General features: G+C 44.8%; 1 protein-coding gene across 6 annotated transcripts; it reads left to right on the forward strand.

Moving 5' to 3' along the window:
* Positions 1 to 11,278: 11,278 nt before the first annotated feature.
* dnaaf19 (dynein axonemal assembly factor 19) lies at positions 11,279 to 24,807 on the forward strand. 6 transcript variants are annotated; one of them, XM_043675372.2, is made up of 5 exons: positions 11,279 to 11,338; positions 12,338 to 12,489; positions 15,945 to 16,074; positions 20,868 to 21,257; positions 24,650 to 24,807. In XM_043675372.2, exons 2-5 carry the CDS (start codon positions 12,347 to 12,349, stop codon positions 24,776 to 24,778), a joined length of 792 nt encoding a protein of 263 aa, XP_043531307.2. In that variant the 5' UTR covers positions 11,279 to 11,338; positions 12,338 to 12,346; the 3' UTR covers positions 24,779 to 24,807. The 6 variants fall into 6 exon arrangements, with proteins under 6 accessions (XP_043531307.2, XP_043531308.2, XP_087834114.1 ...); XM_043675373.2 differs by lacking the exon at positions 11,279 to 11,338 and adding an exon at positions 11,609 to 11,798; XM_087977988.1 differs by lacking the exons at positions 11,279 to 11,338; positions 24,650 to 24,807 and adding exons at positions 11,956 to 11,977; positions 22,643 to 23,153 and having other exon boundaries at positions 20,868 to 21,021.
* Positions 24,808 to 25,864: the final 1,057 nt, after the last annotated feature.

Below are 25,864 nucleotides of genomic sequence, written 5' to 3' on the forward strand. Positions count from 1 at the left end.
TCTCATTCAGTCTCTCTTTGCTGTACCACCTGCCTGCTCTTTCTGCTGCAAAGTTTCCCTTCTCATTCAGTCACTTAGTACTGTGCTATCTGCTGGGTCTTCTGTGTTGTACAGTGTCTTTTCGACCAGTTAGCTTCTCTCTGCTTTGTTTTTTGCTTGACCCCTTTCTATTAGCTTCCATGTGCTTCTGAACGTTCAGCCTCTCTTTACTGGATTCTCTGCTTACTCTGCCTGTATGTGTTACAGCCCCTTTTCTACTAGTTAGCCTCTCTTTGCTCTGCTGTCTAGTTACTCCCCCTCTGCTGGCTGCAGTGTCTTTCTGGCCTCCCAGCTTCTCTTTGCTCTGTTGTCTGCTTCCTCTCTCTATGTTGGCTGCAGCGTCTTTTTGGCCACTGGATTTCTCTCTGCTTTGTTCTCTGCTTTTCCTGCCTCTGTGCGCACTCTCCTGGATATTCTGATTGTGTGCTCTGCCTCTGTCTGGTGGAGTTAGCCTTCCCCCTTTGTATTTTGCATCCTTTCTTTCTTTATGTTTTGCAGACTCTGACTTTTTTGAATGTGCAGTTTTCGATCTTTCTTTGCTGGAGTGTGTAAAGTGCTTCTCCTTTGAAGTGTCGCTGAAATGAATCGTTCTCCTGCTCCCAGTCTGTCTAGCTCCTCTTCGGCTTAATCTTTGTTTTGCTTGCTGTGTGGGACTGTCATTCTCAACATTTCCTTTGCAACAAAAGTTTCGGATGGCATTGCAAAAATCTGAGAGCACCGGCATATTGTAACGTAGCTGAATACAGCAATTTTTTCTTAAAGATGCAACAGAAAAACATCTGGGAACCAAAATATATTAGTCAGCATGGAATTCAAAAGGGAATTCAGTGAATATTAAGTTAATTTTTTAAAGAAGTATCAGAAATGGTAGAGTAAAATAAAAGATATGAGATACGTATCCTTTAAATGTGCTTCTGAAAATCTAAGTTCAGTATTCTAGACTCATGCCTCAATATGAGCCTCCAAGGAATCAAGGGATAAGAAACAGACTGGACAACAAGCAAAAAAGGAAGAGCATGAATTAAAGGTAGTTACTCAGGTTGACTGGAATGAGAATTAAAAGCCTTGGTGGCCATCATTTACATAAATTATTTCTGGGGATGGAGGAGTCAAAAACTAGAGGGCATAGGTTTAGGATGAAAGGGGAGAGATTTAAAAGGGACCTAAGGGGCAAGTTTCTCACGCAGAAGGTGGCGCATGTAAGGAATGAGATGCCAGAGGAAGTGGCGGAGGCTGGTACAATTACAACATTGTACAGGTAAATGAATAGGAAGGGTTCAGAGGGATATAGGCCAAGTGCTGACAAATGGGACTAGATTAGATTAGGACATCTGATCAGCATGGACGAGTTGGACCGAGGGGTCTGTTCCCGTGCTATGCATCTCTCTGACTCAGGAATCGCAATTCTGAATGGAAGAAGCAAGAAACAGGAAAGATCTGGGTTCAGTGCAGCTGCCCCAGGAGAAAATACTCGTCAAGGCAGCATTTCCTTTTCACCTGGGGTATGAAAATAGAAGTTGGCCTGCCACTTCCCCTAGAAAGAGTTTAGAAACATGGATAAAGGCAGCTGGGTGCTGAGACATGTTGTCTGAAAGAGTGCTTTTTTTAGATTAGATTAGATTAGATTAGATTACTTACAGTGTGGAAACAGGCCCTTCGGCCCAACAAGTCCACACCGACCCGCCGAAGCGCAACCCACCCATACCCCTACATTTACCCCCTACCTAACACTATGGCCAATTTAGCATGGCCAATTCACCTGACCTGCACATCTTTGGACTGTAGGAGGAAACCGGAGCACCCGGAGGAAACCCACGCAGACACGGGGAGAACGTGCAAACTCCACACAGTCAGTCGCCTGAGGTGGGAATTGAACCTGGGTCGCTGGCGCTGTGAGGCAGCAGTGCTAACCACTGTGCCACCGTGCTCTGCACCTTTGTCCTCTTCATAATAATTACAATAAAAGAAAGAACAAGCGCTTAGCTCTTAAAGTCCCCAGATCCTATTAATCCTATCCCCACCTACACCCCATTACCCTTCATACCCTCCAAATCAAGGTAACCCCTTCCATCCAACTTTCCTACCTGACCTTCATACCTTCCAGGTCAAGCCATGATGCCTCCATACTCATTCAGTTACTGTACACTCTGCGCAGAACCAATGAACTCAACAGTAACAAGAGGGTATTTACCCAATATGCATTCCTAGCTTATAGCCAAACAACTATTGATTGTTGATATCAATTCTGATTTATTTGTCAATTATTCAATCTGCCAATTATTCAGTGCTTGTTGCACAAGATAAAGATTGCTGTTCTTGTGACAGTGAGTGAATGGGTATGGAAGTACCATAGTTTGGCAGGGAGAGCATAATGCACCCAGAGGAGGGGAGTAGATGGAGGGTCATGGCTGGACATGGAGGGTATGAGGAGCCTGCGGGGGGGGGGCACATCAGGGTCACATAAGGAGATGAAATATAAAGTAATAGATACAATCCTACAGGAGATGCAAGAGCGGACGAATGTTATATGTGTAAAATCAGTTTGAATGAATTAGAATTAGCTTCATTATCACGTACTCGCATGAGTTCAGTGAAGAGTTTACAAGTTGCCACTTACAGTGCCATCTTAGGTATAAAAGTATTCAGGTACAGAATCTTGTGTACAAGCAGAAGAATAAAGAGAACAAAGTTAAAAAGTTAATCACTGAAGGTGACAAGGTAGAGTCATACAGATGTACAGCACTGAAACAGACCCTTCCGTCCATGCCGACCAAATATCCCAACCCAATCAAGTCCCACCTGCCAGCACCCGGCCCATATCCCTCCAAACCCTTCCTATTCATATACCCATCCAAATGTCTCTTAAATGTTGCAATTGTACCAGCCTCACCACATCCTCTGGCAGCTCATTCCATACATGTACCATCCTCTAAGTGAAAAGGTTGCCCCTTAGGTCTCTTTTATATCTTTCCCCTCTCACCCTAAACCTATGCCCTCTAGTTCTGGACTCCCCCACCCCAGGGAAAAGACTTTGTCTATTTATCCTACATACCCCTCATGATTTTGTAAACCTCTATAAGGTCACCCCTCAGCCTCCGACGCTCCAGGGAAAACAGCCCCAGCCTGTTCAGCCTCTCCCTGCAGCTCAAATCCTCCAACCCTGGCAACATCCTTGTGAATCATTTCTGAACCCTTTCAAGTTTCACAACATCTTTCCAATAGGAAGACCAGAATTGCACGCAATATTCCAACAGTGGCCCAACCAATTTCCTGTATTGCTGCAAAATGACCTCCCAATTCCTGTACTCAATACTCTGACCTACAAAGGAAAGCATACCAAACGCCTTCTTCACTATCCTATCTACCTGTGACTTCACTTTCAAGGAGCTATGAACCTGCACTCCAAGGTCTCTTTGTTCAGCAACACTCGCTAGGACCTTACCATTATGTGTATAAGTCCTGCTGAGATTTGCTTTCCCAAAATGCAGCACCTCACACTTATCTAAATTAAACTCCATCAGCCACTTCCCAGCCCATTGGCCCATCTGATCAAGATCCCGTTGCAATCTGAAGTAACCTTCTTTGTTGAAAATGTGTTGCTGGAAAAGCGCAGCATGTCAGGCAGCATCCAGGGAACAGGAGAATCGACGTTTCGGGCATAAGCCCTTCTTCAGGAATGAGGAAAGTTTGTCCAGCAGGCTAAGATAAAAGGTACGGAGGAGGGACTTGGGGGAGGGGCGTCGGAAATGCGATAGGTGGAAAGAGGTCAAGGTGAGGGTGATAGGTCAGACTGGGGTGGGGGCGGAGAGGTCAGGAAGAAGATTGCAGGTTAGGAAGGCGGTGCTGAGTTCGATGGATTTGACTGAGACAAGGTGGGGGGGAGGGGAAACGAGGAAACTGGTGAAATCCGAGTTCATCCCTTGTGGTTGGAGGGTTCCTAGGCGGAAGATGAGGCGCTCTTCCTCCAACCGTCGTTTTGTTGTGGTCTGGCGATGGAGGAGTCCAAAGACCTGCATATCCTTGGTGGAGTGGGAGGGGAGTTGAAGTGTTGAGCCACAGGGTGGTTGGGTTGGTTGGTCCGGGTGTCCCAGAGGTGTTCTCTGAAACGCTCCGCAAGTAGGCGGCCTGTCTCCCCAATATAGAGGAGGCCACATTGGGTGCAGAGGATGCAATAGATGATGTGTGTGGAGATGCAGGTGAATCCGTGGCGGATATGGAAGTTTCCTTTGGGGCCTTGGAGGGAGGTGAGGGGGGAGGTGTGGGCGCAAGTCTTGCACCTCCTGCGGTTGCAGGGGAAGGTGCCGGGAGTGGAGGTTGGGTTGGTGGGGGGTGTGGATCTGACGAGGGAGTCACGGAAGGAGTGGTCTTTACGGAATGCTGATAGGGGAGGGGAGGGAAATATATCCTTGGTGGTGGGGTCCGTTTGGAGGTGGCGGAAATGACGGCGGATGATGCGCTGTACATGGAGATTGGTGGGGTGGTAGGTGAGGACCAGTGGGGTTCTGTCCTGGTGGCGGTTGGAGGGGCGGGGCTCAAGGGCAGAGGAGCGGGAAGTGGAAGAGATGCGGTGGAGGGCATCGTCGACCACATTGGGGGGGAAATTGCGGTCCTTGAAGAAGGAGGCCATCTGGGTTGTGCGTTTTTGGAACTGCTCCTCCTGGGAGCAGATGCGGCGGAGTCGAAGGAATTGGGAGAATGGGATGGCGTTTTTACAGGGGGCAGGGTGGGAGGTGGTGTAGTCCAGGTAGCTGTGGGAGTCGGTCGGTTTGTAGTAGATGTCCGTGTTGATTCGGTCGCCTGAGATAGAAATAGAAAGGTCGAGGAAGGGGAGGGAGGAATCTGAGACTGTACAGGTGAATTTGAGGTCGGGGTGGAAGGTGTTGGTGAAGTGGATGAACTGTTCAACCTCCTCGTGGGAGCACGAGGCGGCGCCGATACAGTCATCGATGTAGCGCAGGAAAAGGTGGGGGGTGGGGCCAGTGTAGTTGCGGAAGATGGACTGTTCCACATATCCGACAAAGAGGCAGGCATAGCTGGGGCCCATGCGGGTGCCCATGGCTACTCCTTTGGTTTGGAGGAAGTGGGAGGATTGGAAAGAGAAATTGTTCAGGGTGAGGACCAGTTCAGTCAGTCGAAGGAGGGTGTCAGTGGAAGGGTACTGGTTGGTACGGCGGGAAAGGAAGAAGCGGAGGGCTTTAAGTCCTTCGTGATGGGGGATGGAGGTGTACAGGGACTGGATGTCCATGGTGAAGATAAGGCGTTGGGGACCGGGGAAGCGAAAATCATGGAGGAGGTGGAGGGCATGGGTGGTGTCCCGAACGTAGGTGGGGAGTTCTTGGACTAAGGGGGACAGGACCGTGTCGAGGTATGCGGAGATGAGTTCGGTGGGGCAGGAGCAGGCTGAGACAATGGGTCGGCCGGGGCAGTCAGGTTTGTGGATTTTGGGCAGGAGGTAGAAACGGGCGGTGCGGGGTTGTGGGACTATGAGGTTGGAGGCGGTGGATGGGAGGTCCCCTGAGGTGATGAGGTTATGGACGGTCTGGGAGATGATGGTTTGGTGGTGGGGGGTGGGGTCATGGTCAAGGGGGCAGTGGGAGGAGGTATCTGCGAGCTGGCATTTGGCCTCAGCTGTGTAAAGGTCGGTGCGCCAAACTACTACCGCGCCTCCCTTGTCTGCTGGTTTGATGGTGAGGTTGGGGTTGGAACGGAGGGAGTGGAGGGCTGCGCGTTCCGAGGGTGATAGGTTGGAGTGGGTGAGAGGGGTGGGGGAGTTCAGGTGGCGGTTAATATCGCGGCGGCAGTTGGCTATGAAGAGGTTGAGGGCAGGTAGGAGGTGAGCACGGGGTGTCCAGGTGGATGGGGTGTGTTGGAGGCGGGAGAAGGGGTCGTCAGAGGGTGGGCGAGAGTCTTGGTTAAAGAAGTAGGTGCGGAGGCGAAGGCGGCGGAAGAATTGTTCGATGTCACGCCGTGTGTTGAACTCATTAATCCGAGAGCGTAGGGGAATGAAGGTGAGGCCTCTGCTGAGGACTGATCTTTCATCCTCAGAGAGGGGTAGGTCTGGAGGGATGGTGAAAACATGGCAGGGCTGGGAGCTAGGACCTGGTGTGGGGCTGGAGCTGGGTGTGGGGGCGGGGTTAGGCCTGGGGGCAGGGACGGAGATCGGCGTGGGGGCGGGGTTGAGCGTGGAGATCGGCGAAGGGGCGGGGTTAGGCATGCAGTCCCCCCTCACCTCCCTCCAAGGCCCCAAAGGAAACTTCCATATCCGCCACAGATTCACCTGCACCTCCACACACATCATCTATTGCATCCTCTGCACCCGATGTGGCCTCCTCTATATTGGGGAGACAGGCCGCCTACTTGCGGAACGTTTCAGAGAACACCTCTGGGACACCTGGACCAACCAACCCAACCACCCTGTGGCTCAACACTTCAATTCTTCCTCCCACTCCACCAAGGACATGCAGGTCTTTGGACTCCTCCATCGCCAGACCACAACAACACGACGGTTGGAGGAAGAGCGCCTCATCTTCCGCCTAGGAACCCTCCAACCACAAGGGATGAACTCGGATTTCACCAGTTTCTTCGTTTCCCCTCCCCCCACTTTGTCTCAGTCAAATCCATCGAACTCAGCACCGCCTTCCTAACCTGCAATCTTCTTCCTGACCTCTCCACTCCCACCCCAGTCTGACCTATCACCCTCACCTTGACCTCTTTCCACCTATTGCATTTCCGATGCCCCTCCCCCAAGTCCCTCCTCCCTACCTTTTATCTTAGCCTGCTGGACAAACTTTCCTCATTCCTGAAGAAGGGCTTATGCCCGAAACGTCGATTTTCCTGTTCCCTGGATGCTGCCTGACCTGCTGCGCTTTTCCAGCAACACATTTTCAGCTCTGATCTCCAGTATCTGCAGACCTCAATTTCTCCTCAAAGATTCTAACCTTCTTTGTTGTCCACTACACTTTCAATTTTGGTGTCATCTGCAAACTTACTAACTGTACCTCTTATGCTCACATCCAAATCATTTCTATAAATGATGAAAAGTAGTGGACCCAGCACCGATCCTTGTGGTACTCCACTGGTCACAGGCCTCCAGTCTGAAAAACAACCTTCCTCTGTCTTCTACCTTTGAGTCAGTTCTGTATCCAAATGGCGAGTTCTCCCTGTATTCCATGAGATCTAACCTTGCTCACCAGTCTCCCATGGCAAGCCTTGTCGAACACCTTACTGAAGTCCATAAAGATCACATCTACAACTCTGCCCTCATCAATCCTCTTTTTACTTCTTCAAAAATCTCAATCAAGTTTGTGAGACTTGATTTCCCACGCACAAAGCCATGTTGACTATCCCTAATCGGTCTTTGCCTTTCCAAATATATGTACATCCTGTCCCTCAGGATTCCCTCCAACAGCTTGCCCACAACTGACCTCAGATAGTTTAAGAAAGTGTTCAGGATAGGAGATAGTGAGGACTGCAGATGCTGGAAAGTCAGAGTTGATACAATGTGCAACCAAGAAAAGCACAGCAGGTCAAGCAGCATCAGAGGAGCAGGGGAGACAACATTTTGGGTAGGACTCTTCATCAGGATGTTGATGATTAATATAACATCCATGATTCCAGGCTTTACAAATACAGACATAAGATGGAATCTTATAAGGGCCTGATTGACATGGGCTATGGCAGAATTTGGCAAGAAGTCTGGTCAGACCTATATTGACATCAAGAGCAATTCAGTGCATCTTTTATGCATTTGCTGAGTGGCAATGCAAGTTTCTCCCTTGGTAGTGGCAAGTTGCTAATTAAGGGGAGTTACGGCTTGTTATAAGCCTTGTTAACTCGGCAATTCACATCATTGACATTTAGCTTCCTGTCTTACTAAATGTGCCACACAAGCTTGATGTTGAGAATTTTTGATATGGAAGTTAGAATGGGTACTTGGAAACTTCACTTCGCTGCTGGCTGTGGGGAGCCTCCGTGTTGCTCACCATCAAGCAAAGTCTCAGGGAACAATTCATGGGCATCAGTCGCATGAATATCTTGTTCATGGACATCGGCATCCGACATTAACCAACCTTTTATAATCATCAACCTCTGTTCCACTTACAGGCTGCCCTGGAAGCACAGATATGCACTGGGCCATCAATAGTTTTGAAAGACTGCTGCAAAGACTCTTTGAGGGCAAATTACGGCCAATGAGGTTCGGAGAGCAAAAGGCTGGGATTGGGAGTGGGATGGTGGGGAAACAGAGGCAATTGTTGAAGTAGGGATAAGGGCCATGATAGGGAAAGATTTATGGTATTTGGGGTGTAGGCACAACAGCATTGGAGGGCATAATAGGCTACAGGGAGGGAGTGTGGATAGTTGGTTATTGGCTGTGACACCACAATGACCTCCACAGGGGGAGTGTAGAGAACCAAGGTGGGCATCATTAAAGTGTAAGGTTGCGGCTTAAGGGCAGGGAGAACAGTTGGAGGTAAAGTTCAATATGATGGGTCGCCAGATAGTGGGAATAGTGGAAATGGGCTGTTGGTGTAGGCAAGGTGAAAAGGGGCATGAAGGGTCTTGGGGCAGGGAATATCTGGTGACAAGGCATTGCTCCATGCTAACAGTATCCATCACAAGCTGCATTCCCTGCCACTACATACTATGTTCTAGAAGATAAATGCAACTGAGAAATGGCTGTGATAGCACACAGGATGGCAGGAGTCAGTGTCAATTTGATAGGAAAAAGCACAGGATCCACATCGGCTGGATGTTAGGACATTGGAGGGGCAAATACATGAAGTGTGGGTTTGCAGACTCCTACTACATGTAATTTGTCATTGTCCATTTTGAATGCAGAGTGAACAGGCTGAGGATTTAAATCCTAGTCAGAGGTGATTGTATCATGCCATTGGTGCTTGTAAATTGAACAATGGCATCTCAATGATGCTGAAGTTAGCAGCAATGACTTAAAAAGAGGCCAAAGGTGACCCATTACTTATGCAGTCTCCAAGGATGCTGTGGGAAATGGAGACTATTGTTTCATTACCTGTCATTTCAGTTTAATCTTGGTCTGTTCTGAAAGCAATAACAAGTTGAATGATTAATATTGTTGTGGGTAGGAAGGGGTTGGAGTACAGTAGGCACTCCTCTTTGATGTAATGTGCTGGTCTGTCAGCTGGCATAGTAGTGTCAACATGACACTACACATGCTGAGGCTAAAGCTGAACGAATGATGGAGACATGGCTCTCATTAATGGGGTGCAGTATGTCTCACCCCATACAGCCCTCATCTGAGACCTAAAATCATCTTCTGCTCCTTATGTCCCCAACATAGATGAGTTCTGGCAAGGCTTTGCACCCTCGTTGATGGTAGAATGTTGGTTGATGTGACTGCCTTGCTGGGAAGGTGAAGACTGATGCAGGAGGTCCAGGACCAACAGCCTATACGATACAAATCAAGAAATCTAGAAACATAAGTCAACAAAGTTGAAAAAATGCAAAGAAATTTCTAGAGAAACAAAATTTAAAGCAGAGAAATCATGTTACTCTGGAGCACCTGATAGACCAGGCATTAGGTTGCTATCTTCACATCACAAAATGGTTGCAAAAGCACTGAAGAAATTGTTTAAAAAATAAGAAAAGAGAAAATAGGGTCTTCAAAATTACAAAGGAATTAGAGAGGGTCAGCAAAAAGATATTTCCTCTTGTGTACAATCTAGAAATAGGACTCACAAAGACAATCAAGCCAGTCTCTAATAATTCCAATAAGAAATTCAGAAGAAATGAGTTTATCTATAGTGTGTGTAATTTGCTATTAGATGGAGTGGCTGAGGTGATGGGTTTCGATGCATTAAGTACATGAGGGAGAAAGGAATAAAAATATACGGCAAAGAATGGGAAGAAAGAAACTGGTGGGGCATAAACAGTGACATTAACTGTTTGCTCCATCTATTTCTGCAAATTATGTGTAATTCAATGGGGTTGACTATTCTGTACCCATTGATGACCCCTACAGTGTGTTTTAGTGATGCTAGCCCAGGTGTAACAATCTAACATTCAAATGGAAGATGAACAATAAAGTAACCATAATCCACAAAGACTGAATAGGCTTGGGCTCTTTTACCTGGAGTGTCGGAGGCTGAGGGGTGACCTTATAGAGGTTTATAAAATCATGAGAGGCATGGATAGCTTAACTAGACAAGGTCTTTTTCCCTAGCTTGGGAGAGTCTAGAACTAGGGGACATAGATTTAGGGTGAGAGAGGAAAGGTTTAAAAGGGACCTAAGGGGCAACATTTTCATGCAGAGGATGGTGTGTGTATGGAATGAGCTGCCCATGCAAGTGGTGGAGGCTGGTACAACTGCAACATTTAAAAGGCACCTGGATGGGTATATGAATAGGAAGGGTTTGGAGGGATATGGGCCAAGTGCTGGCAAATGGGACTAGTTTGTGTTGGGATATCTGGACGAGTTGGGCTGAAGGGTCTGTTTCTGTGCTGTACATCTCTATGACCATCGGCACCCCTCTCCATAGAGATCACACTAACATTGCAGTCCAACAATCAGTGTTAAAAATCACCCAACACCAGGTTATAGTCCAACAGGTTTATTTGGAAGCACTAGCTTTCGGAGCGCTGCCCCTTCATCAGGTGGTTGTGGAGTAACCAAAAGCTAGTGTTTCCAACTAACCCTGTTGGTCTGTAACCTGGTGTTGTGTGATTTTTAACTTTGTCCAACACTGACACCTCCACATCACAACAGTCAGTGGTAATTATTTCTTTAAACCTTACTTGAGTTCAGCGCCTGGCTCCAGTTGGGTGTATCTGGCCCCCTCAATGCCCCGGGTCAAAGTGAGTGACCTTCCCCTGACCCCGCCTCCCAGACACGTGACGACAAACCACCATTGTCAGGGCAACAAGGCGCAGGGGGCGGGGCTGCGGTGTGGGGCGGGGCTGCGGTGTTGGGCGGGGCTGCGCGGTGTGGGGCGGGGCTGCGATGTGGGGCGGGGCGGTGGCGCAGCGGTGTGGGGCGGGGCTGCGATGTGGGGCGGGGCTGCGATGTGGGCGGGGCTGCGGCGTGGGGCGGGGCGGTGGGGCTGCGATGTGGGGCGGGGCTGCGATGTGGGGCGGGGCGGTGGGGCTGCGATGTGGGGCGGGGCTGCGATGTGGGCGGGGCTGCGGTGTGGGGCGGGGCTGCGATGTGGGGCGGGGCGGTGGGGCTGCGATGTGGGCGGGGCTGCGGTGTGGGGCGGGGCGGGGCTGCACGGTGATCATAGCAACCGCACGGGGCACGGCGCGTGGGTCACAGCCCTGGCACCAGGTGAGCCCTAGGCCCGGGATCCGGCTGTGGTAACAGCTCAGCCCCAGGCCCCAGCCCCCAGCCCCAGCCCCCAGCCCCCAGGCCCCAGGCCCCAGGCCCCAGGCCCCAGGCCCCAGCCCCAGCCCCAGGCTCCAGCCCCAGGCTCCAGCCCCAGCCCCAGCCCCCAGCCCCCAGCCCCAGCCCCCAGGCCCCCAGCCCCAGCCCCCAGGCCCCAGGCCCCAGGCCCCAGGCTCCAGCCCCAGGCCCACTGCCGTGTCGTTCCCCGGTTTCGGTTGATTTGTTCGCAGTTGTGAAAGAAGCGGGAAGGGACAAGGAGATGAAACATGGAGAGGGTTTGGGCCGAGCGGTGGGCTGGCTACACCCTATTGCGAGACATTGAGCTGGAGAGGCAAAATGGGTCAGGCTAGGATCTGTAGGAAGGAGATTCAGAGGGAAAGCCGGGTGAATCGGAGAGGGTAAGGTGAGGAGATCAGCAAAGTGGACAGAGGAGAGTTGGCTGGAGCTTGAGGCACTGAATGATGACAGGTACCAGCTGAGTGGAGCAGCAGATAATTCATCCAACCTGGAGAAACCTCTTGGTGTCAGTCACTGCATTGAGCATGAATCCCTGAACTTGAGCTGCAATAAGACATGATTCAGGTGCTCAGCTTCTAGCTGCATCTTTCTGAGTGGCTACCAGGAGTTGATTCCTGGCAGTTCGTTTGGTTAGCTTTGCTGGTCTCCAAACTGACTGGAGTATACTGTCTGTGTCCTGAAAAGTAGAAGGCTGGAAGAATTCAGCATCAGGAGGTGGAGAAGTTAACTTTTAGGGGGGCAGGAGTCCTGAAGAAGGGTTATACCTGAAACATTAACTTCTTCACCTGCTGATGCTGCCTGGCTTGCTGTGTTCTTCAGTCTCCTGCTTGTCTGCCTTAGACTCCAGCATCTGCAGTTTTTTTTTGTCTTTAATCTATGTCCTGAAAAGCTGGTCATTTATGATTTTCCTCATGTTCCCTCCAGTCACTGCAGATGGAAGAAAGCGAAACCCTTGATTTCAAAGCTCTGAAGAGAGAGTTAGAAACAGCCTTGTTTCTAGATGAGAAATACAAACGAGAAAATGATGCAAAGTTCAGGGCCATTCATCAGAAAGTGGGATCATATGAGGAATTCAGGTAATGAGAAATGCTTGGCATTCAGATATGACTGATGATTAGATCAGATTACTTACAGTGTGGAAACAGGCCCTTCGGCCCAACAAGTCCACACTGCCCTGCTGAAGCGCAACCCATCCATACCTCTACACCTACCCAATACTACAGGCAATTTAGCATGGCCAATTCACCTGACCTGCACATCTTTGGACTGTGGGAGGAAACCGGAGCACCTGGAGAAAACCCACGCAGACACGGGGAGAATGTGCAAACTCCACACAGTCAGTCGCCTGAGATGGGAATTGAACCCGGGTCTCTGGCGCTGTGAGGCAGCAGTGCTAACCACTGTGCTACCGTGCTGCCGTGATGCTAATAGGCTGGGATGTTTCCACCACTTCAGAGTACATGAGGCACTTCTGCAGTCTCTGTCAGGTTGTGGTTGTCACCTGATTTTAAAATAAGTGAATGGAAATACTGAACACTAATTACTATACACAGATCACTGGCTTTGTAGAAATGAGAACGGGGACTCATCATACTCCATTCCAGCAGAAGTCGATTAGTGAATCACTGGATGATTAAATTTTCAGGTTTTCAATGGATATGATATTTTGAGATACTTGAAGCATGACATGATTTGTTTGTCAAGCTTAAGAGGAATGATGGCTTTGACCTGTGATTCTGCAAATTCTCTATTGTTGGATTTTACCGTAAGTGAGATCTGCCGTATTCTAATTGATAGTTTTTGATTCATATGATTACTCATCCTCAGGGACTGGTGGAGACAGAGTTGTTGAAATTTTTAAGGCTGAGTTAAATGGACTCTTGATAACCTTTGATTCCCTTGTTTATTAGAAGTAGACAGGAATGTAAATTTAAGGCTGCAATTGTATCAACCACCATGTTATCCGCTGGCAAAACCAGCTTGTGGTGCTGCCTGTAATATCTATGTTCATATGTGAATTTATGTATTGTGCAACTACCAGGATGGTAGAGGGTAAACCAGATAAATCATGGTTTGTTTTCCATCTAGTGATGCATGTGTTTGTTAGTACCAACAGGATAGAATCTTTTGAAGAAGCTGTTTGATTGAATATCGCTCTTTTTAAAAATTCTTTAGTGATCATGATCAAGGTGGAAAATCAAACTGCTCATTACCAGAAACAGATGTGTTGATATGCACAACATTGACAGAATATGCGCTCTGACAAAAAACTATGTCCCTCCTGTTTCCAGCAGTGGTATTCTCCCATGCTGTTCAGCGCAGCAATTTTGTAGATTCTTGAGGTGTATCTTGACTGGGAGGAGAAGAGTACTGTAGCAAGTGGCTGTCAGACTTGTATGATTTGGTTTGACAAAGCTGGTAGCACTGGCTGTCTTACATCTCCATGGTAGATGAGTTCTTATGCCAGTGAGCATTTGGTGATGAGCATTTTCTAATTATTGGGTTCACCCTTTTTTACTTTGTCATATCTTATTTTATAAGACTGTTATTTCCTACCTCATCTGGTCTGCAATCCTATTTACTACCTTATTTCCACTAAGAGTTCAGACATTATGGGTATGAATCAGCTGTAACATCTTTGATCTCTGATTTCTAATTACATTCAATCACAAAACCCTGAATATCCTGAAGTGTGGCATTGTTTGTTGTATTATTTTGTCCTCTCATCTATAGTTCAGCAGAAGCCATCCTAACTTGGAAATAACTCGCCAACCCTTCAGTGTCACTGGTTCAAAATCCTGAAATCCCCTCTCTAAGGGCATTGTGGGTTTACCTACAGCACATATGGTTCAAGAAGGCAGCTCGCCACAGCTGCCTTCTGAAGGGCAGTTAGGAATGGGCAGTAAATGCTGGCCAGCCAGTAATGTCACTATCCCATGAGTGAATTAAAAAGAAAAATCAGTTTCCACCTTTCCCTTCTGGGCTTTTACCTGATTGAGAAGCTCCCCACTGGGGAAGAATCCTGCTCTTTTCTTTTAATCACCTTGTTCAGAGATGTTGTTATATACCTGTAGAGCAAGTGGAACTTGAACCTGATCCTTCTGGCCCAGAGATAGGGATAATACTAATGCAACACCAAGAGCCTTACGAAATCCGCTCTTAAGTGAAAACTCCAATGAGCTCAACCAACTCTGGAGTTGTTCTGTTTGACCCATATAGGGACCTATTCTTCCAGCAATGACACAGCTAACATTTCAGATTTGTGACCATAACATTTTCTGTTTATAAAGGATTATTAACAGACTTGTTCTGAGAGTATCTTGGCTTCCACATGGAAATCTAATTACATGGTCATGGTCTTTATATGCTATTTCAAGAAGAACGCGAGCTGTGCTTTTATTTTGTATTAAGAAAGGAAATGGAAACCTGAGTTGATTCCATTAGTATGCTGTATCTAAATTATCAGAGTCTTAACAGTGACTCAGTGGTGACACACTTATTTCTTAGTCAAATATCATGGGTTCAACTCCTCTTCAGGAAAGTGAGCACAAAACCAAGACAGGAATCCCAGTGTGGTACTGAGTGATTGTTGTAATGTTGGGAGTGCTATCATTTAGATGAGATGTTAAATTTGCCCTGTCAATTAAATGGAGAAAGAAATTTTTGAAGATGTTGTGTTTTCCCAAGTGTGTCAGTATTTACTCCTCAATCAAAATCATCAAAATAAATTATCTGGTTGATCACCAGTTTGAAGGGTTAAATCTTCTTGCTGCCTGACCTGCTGATTGTTTCCAGCATTGTCTATTGACAACAGAGAAGGAAATGTGATGATTGAGTGTAAAATCAAGTACCAAAAGAGAAATGAAGAGCAAGAAAGATGGTTTAGATGTGAGGGAAAAAACATTTTAAAAAAAAAGGAAAAAGTTTGATATTTTAAATATGTAAAGGAAAAAGTAACAACTTGCTGGCATGAAACTTCACATTTTAAATTTACTTCTCTGGCATTTGTGTTAACAGATACTACATTGTTCAAAGGATAGTTGTACTGTTAAATCTAATCTTTCTGTATGAGTTTAAAGAGCCATTTATCACAGAGTAGAATGCTAATTGAATTGATGTAACAAGGTTTGCTTTGGCAAGAGAATTGAGAGATATGGTGAGGAGATGTGAATGTTGTATCTTAAATAGGCATTTTAAACTTAAAAGCTGCTCTTGTTCAGAAATTTTCCTATGCCTGTTCCTTCTGTTTTATTTCCGCCTGTCAGTGTCCTGACTGAACCCATATCAGGAATGAAAGTGAACTTCCTGATCTGAGTGGGACAGTACTGAACTTTGTAGTCTCCTTACCCACAGAACACTGACTGCTAATAGGAAAATAAGAAGTCATAAAATTTTGAGGACAAAACAAATCTTAAAAATCACACAACACCAGGTTATAGTTCAATAGGTTTAATTGACCCCAGTCTAACACCGGCATCTCCAAATCAAAACAAATCTTAGCAAGTTAATCCAATTTTTCTACTTTGTGCAGGGATATTGTGCTGGCATCGCACCTGAAACCCCTGGACTTGCAAGACAAGTTGGGAGCAAGGAATCAACCCTGGAATAGATGTGCTCGGTCATTGAGCACAAACGACAGTGTCCAGGTGGGACTATCCCAGGTTAGTGTCTAATGGTCACTCAGTGTGAATAAATATAGGTAGCATTCTGTAGAAGTCAGAGATGATGCCTCTTGAATGCAACACTAGAACTCTGCACTACACAATTTGAAGCAATCTAAATGTTCAAGAACTGATTCAGTAAATAGAAACTATTTTCTCTGTTTTTGGTCTGCCCAGAACAAAGAGGTAGAACCTTAATTAAAGTTTAACAGTTTGGGGATTATGTCTGGAATTCTTTTCGTCTGAAAATGCAGAATTGTTTTCTTTAGAAAGCTATTGAGCCTGGGGTTATTTGAAAATTTCAGCTGAGATCAATAAGAATTACTGCTGCAACAACATGTCAGTCAGGTAAAACTAACGTGTCTTGTGACAGTCTAATCCCAGCTCACATTCTGTGTTAGTGGGTGAACGAACCCCTTGGTCACAGTTGCTTTACGATGATGTGCACAGTCATCTTTGAAGGATCAAAACACAGCATTGCTATGAACAAGATAATTATTTAAGGTAGGAAAGGGCATGGAACCGTGAAGGTTAGATGATGTTAAGATACAAATCAGCCGTCATCTAATGACTGAACAGGGTCGAGGAGCTCCGTGAGTTCTCTCTGTTTCTTTCTCTTGCCTCAAACGCTGGTAGGCTTTTTGACACTGGGAGCATGATAGTAAGCTTGACCTTACCTTGTATGTAACAACTTGGAGTAGGACTGCCTGCATAACGTAGAGTGAGCAATCTTGGCCGTGTCTGCTGCTTCCTAGTCAATTACGTCGCCAACAGAGCAAGCTAATCTGCAAGGCTCAGTATCTCATTGCAGGCCTATACTTCCCATGATATAAACTTCCAATAGTTTTAAATTTAGCAAAATAAAATTCCTTTCTCTCTGTATTGTCTGCACAATTTCTTTGCTATTTAAATCCCCAATGATGTACACTGAGCAAAAGGGACCATAAATGCAAGATAGTTATTAATAAATCTCATAGTGAAATGAGGCAAGATCTCTTTATTTAGAGTGATTAGAATGTAGATCACATCACCACAAGGAGTCACAGGCAAATAGCATGGATGCATTTAAGGGCAGTTGGATGATACATTTGAGAATAATGTTAATTGGTCATGCTGTTTGGTTAAGTTTAATTTAAGTGGAACACAGCTTATGTTGAGGATAAATGCTGACATGTCAGTCAGGTCAATGGCCTGTTTTTTTGTGCTGGTCATACAGTATAATGAAGTTCCCTATGGGGAGTTAGAATCAGAATTTTTAATGGCATGGAGAAAGTCCCTCGGCCCATTGTGTCCTGTGGTCATCAAACTTCTGTCTGTCCTAATTCCATTTACTAGCACTTAGAGTCATAGAGTCACAGAGATGTACAGCACGGAAACAGACCCTTCGGTCCAATCTGTCCATGCCGACCAGATATCCTACCTCAATCTAGTCCCACCTGCCAGCACCCCCCGGCCCGTATGCCTCCAAACCCTTCCTATTCATATACCCAACCAAATGCCTTCTAAATGTTGCAATTGTACCAGTTTCCACCACTTCCTCTGGCAGCTCATTCCATACACGTACCACCCTCTGTATGAAAAAGTTGCCCCTTAGGTCTCTTTTATATCTTTCCCCTCTCATCCTAAACCTATGACCTCTAGTTCTGGATTCTCCCACCCCTGGGCAAAGACTTTGTCTATTTATCTTATCCATGCCCCTCATAATTTCATAAACCTCTCTAAGGTCACTCTTCAGCCTCCAATGCTCCAGGGAAAACAGCCCCAGCCTATTCAACTTCTCCCTATGGCTCAAATCCTCCAACACTGGCAACATCCTTATAAATCTTTTCTGAACCCTTTCAAGTTTCACAACTTTCCAATAGGTGTGTCATAACATAACAGTTTGATTACAATAACACAGTAGTAATAATAATAATAATAATTTTAAAACTACAATTTTCCTTCAAAGTGCCATGGCATCTTCCTCAGCTGGTTTATCTCCTCCAAGAAACTGCCTCTCTCTAAGGCAATACACCTTCATTGTCTAAATAAATCTTTTAAATGTCATGATGGTTTCTGGGTCTATCACCTTTTTAGGCGGTGAGTTTGACATATCACTATTGTCTGGTTGCAAATCATTATCTTTTAGGCAGACTCTGTTTTCCTTCTATATTTATTTGTACATTGCTCTTTACTGTATCTCCGTATTCCATCTTCTGTCAAATTAATATAAAATCCCTAGGCGAAAACTGTTGGGCTTGTCCTGATCCCACCTTTCCCAGAATGGATGCAGTGATCCAGGAATCTAAAACCTTCCCTCCTGCTCCAACTTAAGAACCACCATTTATATGTTTTATCCACCTATTCTTATATCCACTAGTATGGCACCAGGAGTAATCCAGAGATTATAATCTTTTGAGGTCCTTTTTAAGATGCTGCCTGGCACCCTAAATTCTTGTCGCAGGACATGCTTTCCACTTAAGTCATTTAGCCACAATGTTAACCATGATCTCTGACTGATCATCCTCATTCTTCAGAATGCCTTGTTACTATTCAGTGACAACCTTGACCCTACTCCCAGGGAGGTAACGCCATCATGAAGTCACATCTGCAGCTGCTGAAATGCCAGTCTTTTTTGAATCTCCAGCCCCGACTGATCTCCCTCTTTTTCTGCTCCCATCCTGTGCAGCTCGACTTGGCTCCACTTCCCTGGGGTATTGTCTCTCACACACGCATAGAAAATTGGAGCAGGGCAAGGCTATTTGGCCCTTTGAGGTTGCTCTGCCACTTCTTGTGATTCATGCATGAGTACTCCCATATCCCTTTACTGTAGCTTGCCACAATCTTTCTCCATTTTAAGTAATATTCACCCTCCTGTGTTGTTCTTGTCAAGTACATAAACAATTTGTGCAAATGTAAGGTTTCCAGCTGCCAAGATTTTGCCCACTGACCAAACCTCTGCATCCCCTGCAAACTGTCATTTTTACCAATTGCCTTCCCATCTATTTAAATGTCATCTGCAAAATAGTTGTAGTACGTTTACTTCTTTCAGCAAAGACATTAATATGTATTGTAAATAATTGTGGCCTCAATATAGATTCCTGTGGCATTTCTTTAGTTACATGTTGCCATCTTGGAAATGTTCCCTTTATCCCAACTCTCTTTTCTATTAGCCAACTACAATGCTAATTACAACCCTAACACCATTACTTTTATCTTATTAAATGGCCTGACATGAGGATAAATGCTTTCTGGAAATCCAAATATATTATATCTGTGGCTTCCCCTTTATCCATCCTGCTTTTTACCAACTCAAAGAAGTTTTAAAAGTTTATCAGACACAATTTCCACTGGCTCCTTCCAGTTTCCAAGTTCATGTCCACTCTTTCATTGTAATGTTTTCCCCTCTTCTGCCTTTTCCACTTCAATTTTTCCATTTTCATGTTTGTATTTAGTTTCCCTTTTAGCTGAATTACTTTTAGTAATTTTGAATTTCTTTGTTGCTTCCACGACAGTGACTCTCAGGATATTCATCTCCGCTCGTTGCAGGAGCAATGTAGAAGCAATGTGCTATGTATAAGCTAGTCAGAGATCACAATTACATATCTGTAGATATCCTCTGAGGTCACTATCAAAAACAAATTGAATCTGTTTGTAATAGTAAATGAGATTGTTGGTGTTTTACCAGCTGAGCTTTGTTATTAAGGGAAGTAGGAGGGAGGAGTGTTACTGGTGTATGACTGTAGTGCTGGGAATGGAAGCAAATAGATTATTCGGAACAATCTACCTACAATTAAGTTGGTAAAGTGTAGTTATGCCCCCATGGTAACTTATACAGTGCTTCCCCAAATTGTTTGCCATGTGAGAAATGGGCCCAGTACCTTATCTAGGGATGGAGATACTCCTATCGCCCTCCCATGCCTCCTAAAAGCTCGATGTTGGGCTGCATCGATATATGAAGAGATGAAAAGGTGACCGTCAAGCCCAGATATAAATGAGCTGAATTGTTTCAATGATTGTGTCAAACTGTTTCACACACTTTAAATGTCAGGCTCAATTCTCCTTCCTGTTTCCCTTGGTGGTTGAGTCACTATTTTTTGCGAATTCTGTGTTTTCAAGGTGTTTGCACTGGTCAGTGCAATGCCTTTTGCATATATAATGTTAAAGTTTGTTCATCCCAGGCATGATTAGATTAGATTACATTACATTACAGTGTGGAAACAGGCCCTTCGGCCCAACAAGTCCACACCGCCCCGCCGAAGCATAACCCACCCATACCCCTACATTTACCCCTTACCTAACACTACGGGCAATTTAGCATGGCCAATTCACCTGACCTGCACATCTTTGGACTGTGGGAGGAAACCGGAGCACCCGGAGGAAAACCCACGCAGACATGGGGAGAACGTGCAAACTCCACACAGTCAGTCGCCTGAGTCGGGAATTGAACCCGGGTCTCTGGCGCTGTGAGGCAGCAGTGCTAACCACTGTGCCACCGTGCTGCCCACCTACATAGTTGCAACTGAATGCTTTAGCCCCATTCTCAGATAGATCAGCTGTACATTTACTAGTTTGGTAGTAAATGTACACACTAGCTGTTGCAAGGCCTCTCTGTGTGAGATTGCCAAATTAGTGCTGAATCATGGGCATATTTTCTGCTATGAGTATAAATTTCTATTGAACTCAGCTGATTCTGCCCACTTCGGGTCACCTGAAGGCAGGTATCATTCCAAAAACATTTGGAAACGTAGTCACATTACAGATGTTGATCTTAGGTTGAAACCCATATCACATTATCTTTTCCTAAAACTTAGCACTCACATTCCAAGCCGAAGACAGCTGCTGAGTTCAGCCGTGACTGGAGAAGATATTACAGCACTGAAGCAGAGAAATACAGTTTCCTTCTCAACCTTGGTGGTCAGCTTTTGGGGAACATCTTCTGTGCTGAAATTGGATTTGGATTTCTTGGTGAGTTCCTCGTCATCCTTTGCAATAATTTCGAACGAACAGATGGCCAGGCAATATACTGGATCCTGCTGCATCTTTCTCAAACCCAACGATTTGACCTAAATGTGGATTTCCTGAGCAGCAGTGAAAGGGAGAAAGGCATGAAGTTATTTCAAATGCTGTTACAGGTGCTGGATGGTTCTCCAGGGCTGGGCAGTGAAGAAGAGCTGGAAGGTACAGAAGATGTTGCAAAAAAGGTGTGTGCTGCAGAGGAGGCGGTTAATATAGCAGTGGTACAAAAATTAATGGAAGCATACAAGTTGAGTAAGTCCAGTTAGAGATCGAGGTTTGGAAGATTTATCCCCATTTTGCGTACATGTGATTCTTTATTCCTTCACTTCAAAGAAAGTAAAACAAATTTTATTAATTGGGAGGGTTTGCCTTTTAGGTGGATGTTTTAGTGTCGAAAAGTGTGGTGCTGGAAAAGTGCAGCAAGTCAGACAGCATCCAAGGAACATAAGAGTCTACGTTTCAGGCATAAGCCCTTCAGGAATGGGCTTAAGCCCGAAACGTTGACTCTCCTGCTCCTCAGATGCCATCTGACCTGCTGTGCTTTTCCAGCGCTACACTTTTTGCTTCTGATCTCTAGTATCTGCAGTACTCACTTTTTCCAGGTGTTTGTTTTGGTCAAAGTAATTCCCCTTCTGCTCATTCAACAAAAGACATTTCTCACCAGTTTAAATGTCTACCTTTTAAAATGGGTTGTTGTTTATACTGGCCAAACTGATTAACCATTATCCATTTGTGTCACCACCCATTTCATAGTTGCTTTAGGGTTTTTGATTATTTCAGGTCAAAGCAAAAAAAAAAGTGTCTATAGCCCATCAGCTCAACTAAAACCGATTTTAATCACCTGATGAATCGTTGCTGTTTTTAAGAAAGTTAGTAATGCCCAGATGTTTCCAAAACGTTGGCCCACTTGCTTGAGTTAAATAAGGAGGTCTCTGTCTGCTGGGTTTTACAACATTTTTGTTTTATTGGTAGTTTCCTTTTATCCTGTAGTACAATGTAAAATGTTAACCAACCTATCACTAATAACTGGAATTAAACTAAGTTTTAATGGTTGAGTCATTTGCATGAATGTACTCAATCCAAGCATTATTGAGACTTTGTATGTGTTATGACTGATTGGTCATCATGTGTTTTCTTGGGGGCCAGGTAGGTCTGGATTACCTTGCAAGCTGGAAGAAATCAATTTCCATTGCACCCATTTAAGCTGCTGTGTTCCTGGGCTTGTACCTGGTAATGTTAACATTGCAGTGTAGAGGCTGGCCTATGAAGCTATCTGTTGAGGCTTTTAAAAATGTGGTGTTTTTAGGGAATAAAATGCTGAACATCATCCTCTGAGTACATCAAGAAAAAAATACTAGGATTATTATTTCTGCTTGATGTATGGTTTCTAAAATTTAAGTCTTAATTGGATGAAGCTGTTGGTATATCCCATAATAATGGGTCTGTCAATAGGGAAAAATGTGTATAATTAAATTGTACACAGGAGTAATTGTTTGGTTTTGACACTGACTGCTTTCTACTTCAGTTTTCTCTCTGACCTCTGGTTTTTGGCTTTTTCCCCCAATGTCAGGTGTTAGACCCTGACTCCACAGTTCAATCTAAGTTGAGGCTCATCCATCCCACACCTGCAAGAATCCATTAACTTCAGTATCTTCTGATGTTTCTGATGCTGGATGTCGTTGCAGAACTTGATATGTTACACTGGAAATTCCTCAGTGTTTTTGACAAGCAAAAGTGTCTGTGAACAGCTTATCCCCGGTCTGGGAGGTTTCTGGGCATCCAACCTACCACCTCCAATAGCAGTGTGCTGAGGCAGCAGCTGGGCAGTGGGTGGATGGAGCCGGTGGGAAAGTGGGTGGAGAATGAGATTGAGCTCTATTCTTTCTACACAGCTCCTGCAATTTATATCTTGTTAAAATGTGTTAATCCTAACAAATTACAGAAGCTTTATTCTTAAAATTTGTTCTTTTATGACTGTTTGATGTTTACTCCAAACAATAGTATTTCTTAGTCTGCTATTTTTTTAAACAAAGTTTTGCTTTTAAGAAAAAGTAATAAAAAATCTCTGATTGCACCAGTGACATTTTTGTAGTTTTCTTTTTGTGAATTTTCTGATAATCAAGACTGAGATTGGCATATTTTCCCTTTTCAAGTAGTCAGGGGTAGATACTTTAACGTCAGCAATGGATAGAGCAACGAGTCCAAATGTAACCCAGACAGTATATTTGGTATTGCCTCAAGTTAATGTAACTCCTCAAGACACAGTATTATTTTGCCCACTCATTTTCTCCTTCCAATCTCCTTCAGCCTAGTCTTAAAAGAACCTCACCTAACCATTGCAGCTATCCTGTAGCTTAAGCTAGACCAGCAGGCAGTCTGATGGCTTCTTATCTGGCTTGCCAGTGGTGCTCCATAAAGGTTCGGAGGTACATATTGAACTAGCTGCATCATGCTCTTCCAAAACTTACTTTCATATAGCAGCTTTCATATACTGTGTTTCTGAGCATCTAGACTAGGAATGTTAATACATTTGGATGGACACCTTGATTATTAACAATGCTGGTTAATCTCATGCAGCCCTGTTTACAGGAGAGCCGATGATGGCCTGTCAAGAAGGAAAATAATTTGCATGTCTTAGCAGCTTTTAGCACTTTGGGATGCCCCTGTATTTTACAGCCTTTGAAATACTTTTGAGGTGTAATTACTGTAGCAATATCGGAAATGTGGCAATCAGTTTGTACACAAACTAACTAATCACAATTTGTGTTTTGAGAAAGAACTGCTAGGCAGGAGTTTGGAGAGAACCTCTGTGCTCTTCAGATAAGTACCATGGAATCTTTTACTCCATGTGAGAAGACAAACTGAGTCTCTGTTTGACATGTCATTCACATGATGGCCCCTCTGGCATTTCAACATTCCTTTGGTAGCATATTGGAATGTCAACTTATAATGTACTCTAAGGGGGCTCAAACTCTTGAACTTTTTACTTGGACTACCTGCTGTGGAGCCAGTTGATGAAAATTTGCAACATAAGATGGTGTAGACATGATGGGCTGAATGGCCTCCTACACTGTAATCATTTTGATGAGCACATGGAGTATTGTGCTGTACTGTTGTCTTCCTTTAAGGCTATAAATTTCAACTGGTGTTAAGTACTAGGTAAATTCATTTGATAGTTATTCAGACTGCAATGTTGAATTTTAGCTTTATGGATGTTGAGTTAGGAGCTTTCAATGTTGTGGCTCTAATATCTTCTGCTCTGGGAAGTGTTTCTTAAATGTGACACCATTTATATTAATGTGACGGATAGAAATTATGCACCACTAATGTTTTTCTTGATGTAAAATTGTTTGTTTAATGTTATTGGTGCTGATCTCATAAATGGAAGGGTAGAGGCTAGTACAGGGGTATCACAAAGGATGCTAGCAACCTGACCTTTGTTCAGATTCTCCTGCTGACTGACCTGCTGCTCCAATCTGGAAATCTCAGCTTTTGTTTAAATTTTAGTGTTGGGTTTTTTGTTTGTTTGTCTTGATATTGTATAAAGTTTAATATAAGTAACTTTTTTTATTTGTAGTTAAGTATTTTCTGCTTGGGACTGCTGCTTATGAGCTGCATGAAATATATTTCCTTGATGCAGCCTGGGGATTACAACAAGTCTTTGTGCACGATTAATGAATTCACTGGATCAATGTGGAGCCTGTAGCAGGTGAAGGATATCAATAAAACCTTTCTTCACTTTCCCCTTCCCGATTTGTGCCTGTGTTTCAATAGAATAAATTTCATCTTGCTCCTACATAACCAATTCTTAAACCATGTCAAGATACTAGTCAGACCAAAACAAATGTGAAATGTAATTCAGTGAGTGCCTTAAATGAGGTGTGTCAGGGTTTGAGTTGGACACGGCAATATATTGAGCATGCTATATGCAGTCAGTGGCAACACAAGGTTTGTGATTTGAGATTACAATGAATGTAATTGAAAACAATATAAATTGAATGAACCATCATAAGCAAGTAAATTTAAAAGTGTGTGGGGGGGAAAGGTATACAGCAATTAAATCATAATGATTTGCTTACTGAGTTAATAATTTAGAAGCCTGGACTAATGATCAAAAACACAGATGTAGGTCCTTCCAGTTTACTAGGGAATTAAATTCGGTAATATTTATTTATCAGTGGGATGTGGGCGCCCCTGACTGAGCCAGCATTTATTGCCCATTCTACTTGCCATTGAGAAGGTGGTGGTGAGATCCCTTCTAGAACCACTGCAGCCCATTTGTGCTGGTAGATCCAAAATACTACCAGGGAGAGAGTTCCAGGATTTTGACTTAGTGACACTGAAGAAGTGGCAATATATTTCCATGTCACGATAGTGAGTGGCTTGGAGGGATACTTGCAGTTGACGGTGTTCCCATGTATTCTAAGCCTCTAACCTGCTCTTGTACCACAACTTTTGTTTGGCTAGTCCAGTTCCACTTATGATCAATGGTAACTCCTAGCATGTTGATAATGGACGACTCAGCGTGGTAATGCTATTGAATAACAAGAGGTAATGGTTAGTTTGCCTCTGTTTGGAGATGATCATTGCCTGGCAGTAGTGCGGGGCGAACATTAATTTATAGCTGAAAATGTGTTGCTGGAACAGCGCAGCAGGTCAGGCAGCATCCAGGGAACAGGAGAATCGACGTTTCGGGCATAAGCCCTTCTTCAGGAATGAGGAAAGTGTGTCCAGCAGGCTAAGATAAAAGGTAGAGAGGAGGGACTTGGGGGAGGGGCGTTGGAAATGCGAT

Source organism: Chiloscyllium plagiosum, unplaced genomic scaffold (assembly GCF_037043375.1).
Source record: "Chiloscyllium plagiosum isolate Xiang-an unplaced genomic scaffold, Cpla_swu_hap1 HiC_scaffold_32, whole genome shotgun sequence".
Lineage (NCBI taxonomy): Eukaryota > Metazoa > Chordata > Chondrichthyes > Orectolobiformes > Hemiscylliidae > Chiloscyllium > Chiloscyllium plagiosum.

What these genes read in the sequence shown, in the direction of transcription:
- dnaaf19 (XM_043675370.2), top strand. An exon ending in GGATCATATGAGGAATTCAG is followed by an intron (nt 12,490 to 15,944) that starts GTAATGAGAAAT and finishes TACTTTGTGCAG; the next exon opens with GGATATTGTGCTGGCATCGC. An exon ending in CAGAAGATGTTGCAAAAAAG is followed by an intron (nt 21,258 to 24,649) that starts GTGTGTGCTGCA and finishes TTTTATTTGTAG; the next exon opens with TTAAGTATTTTCTGCTTGGG.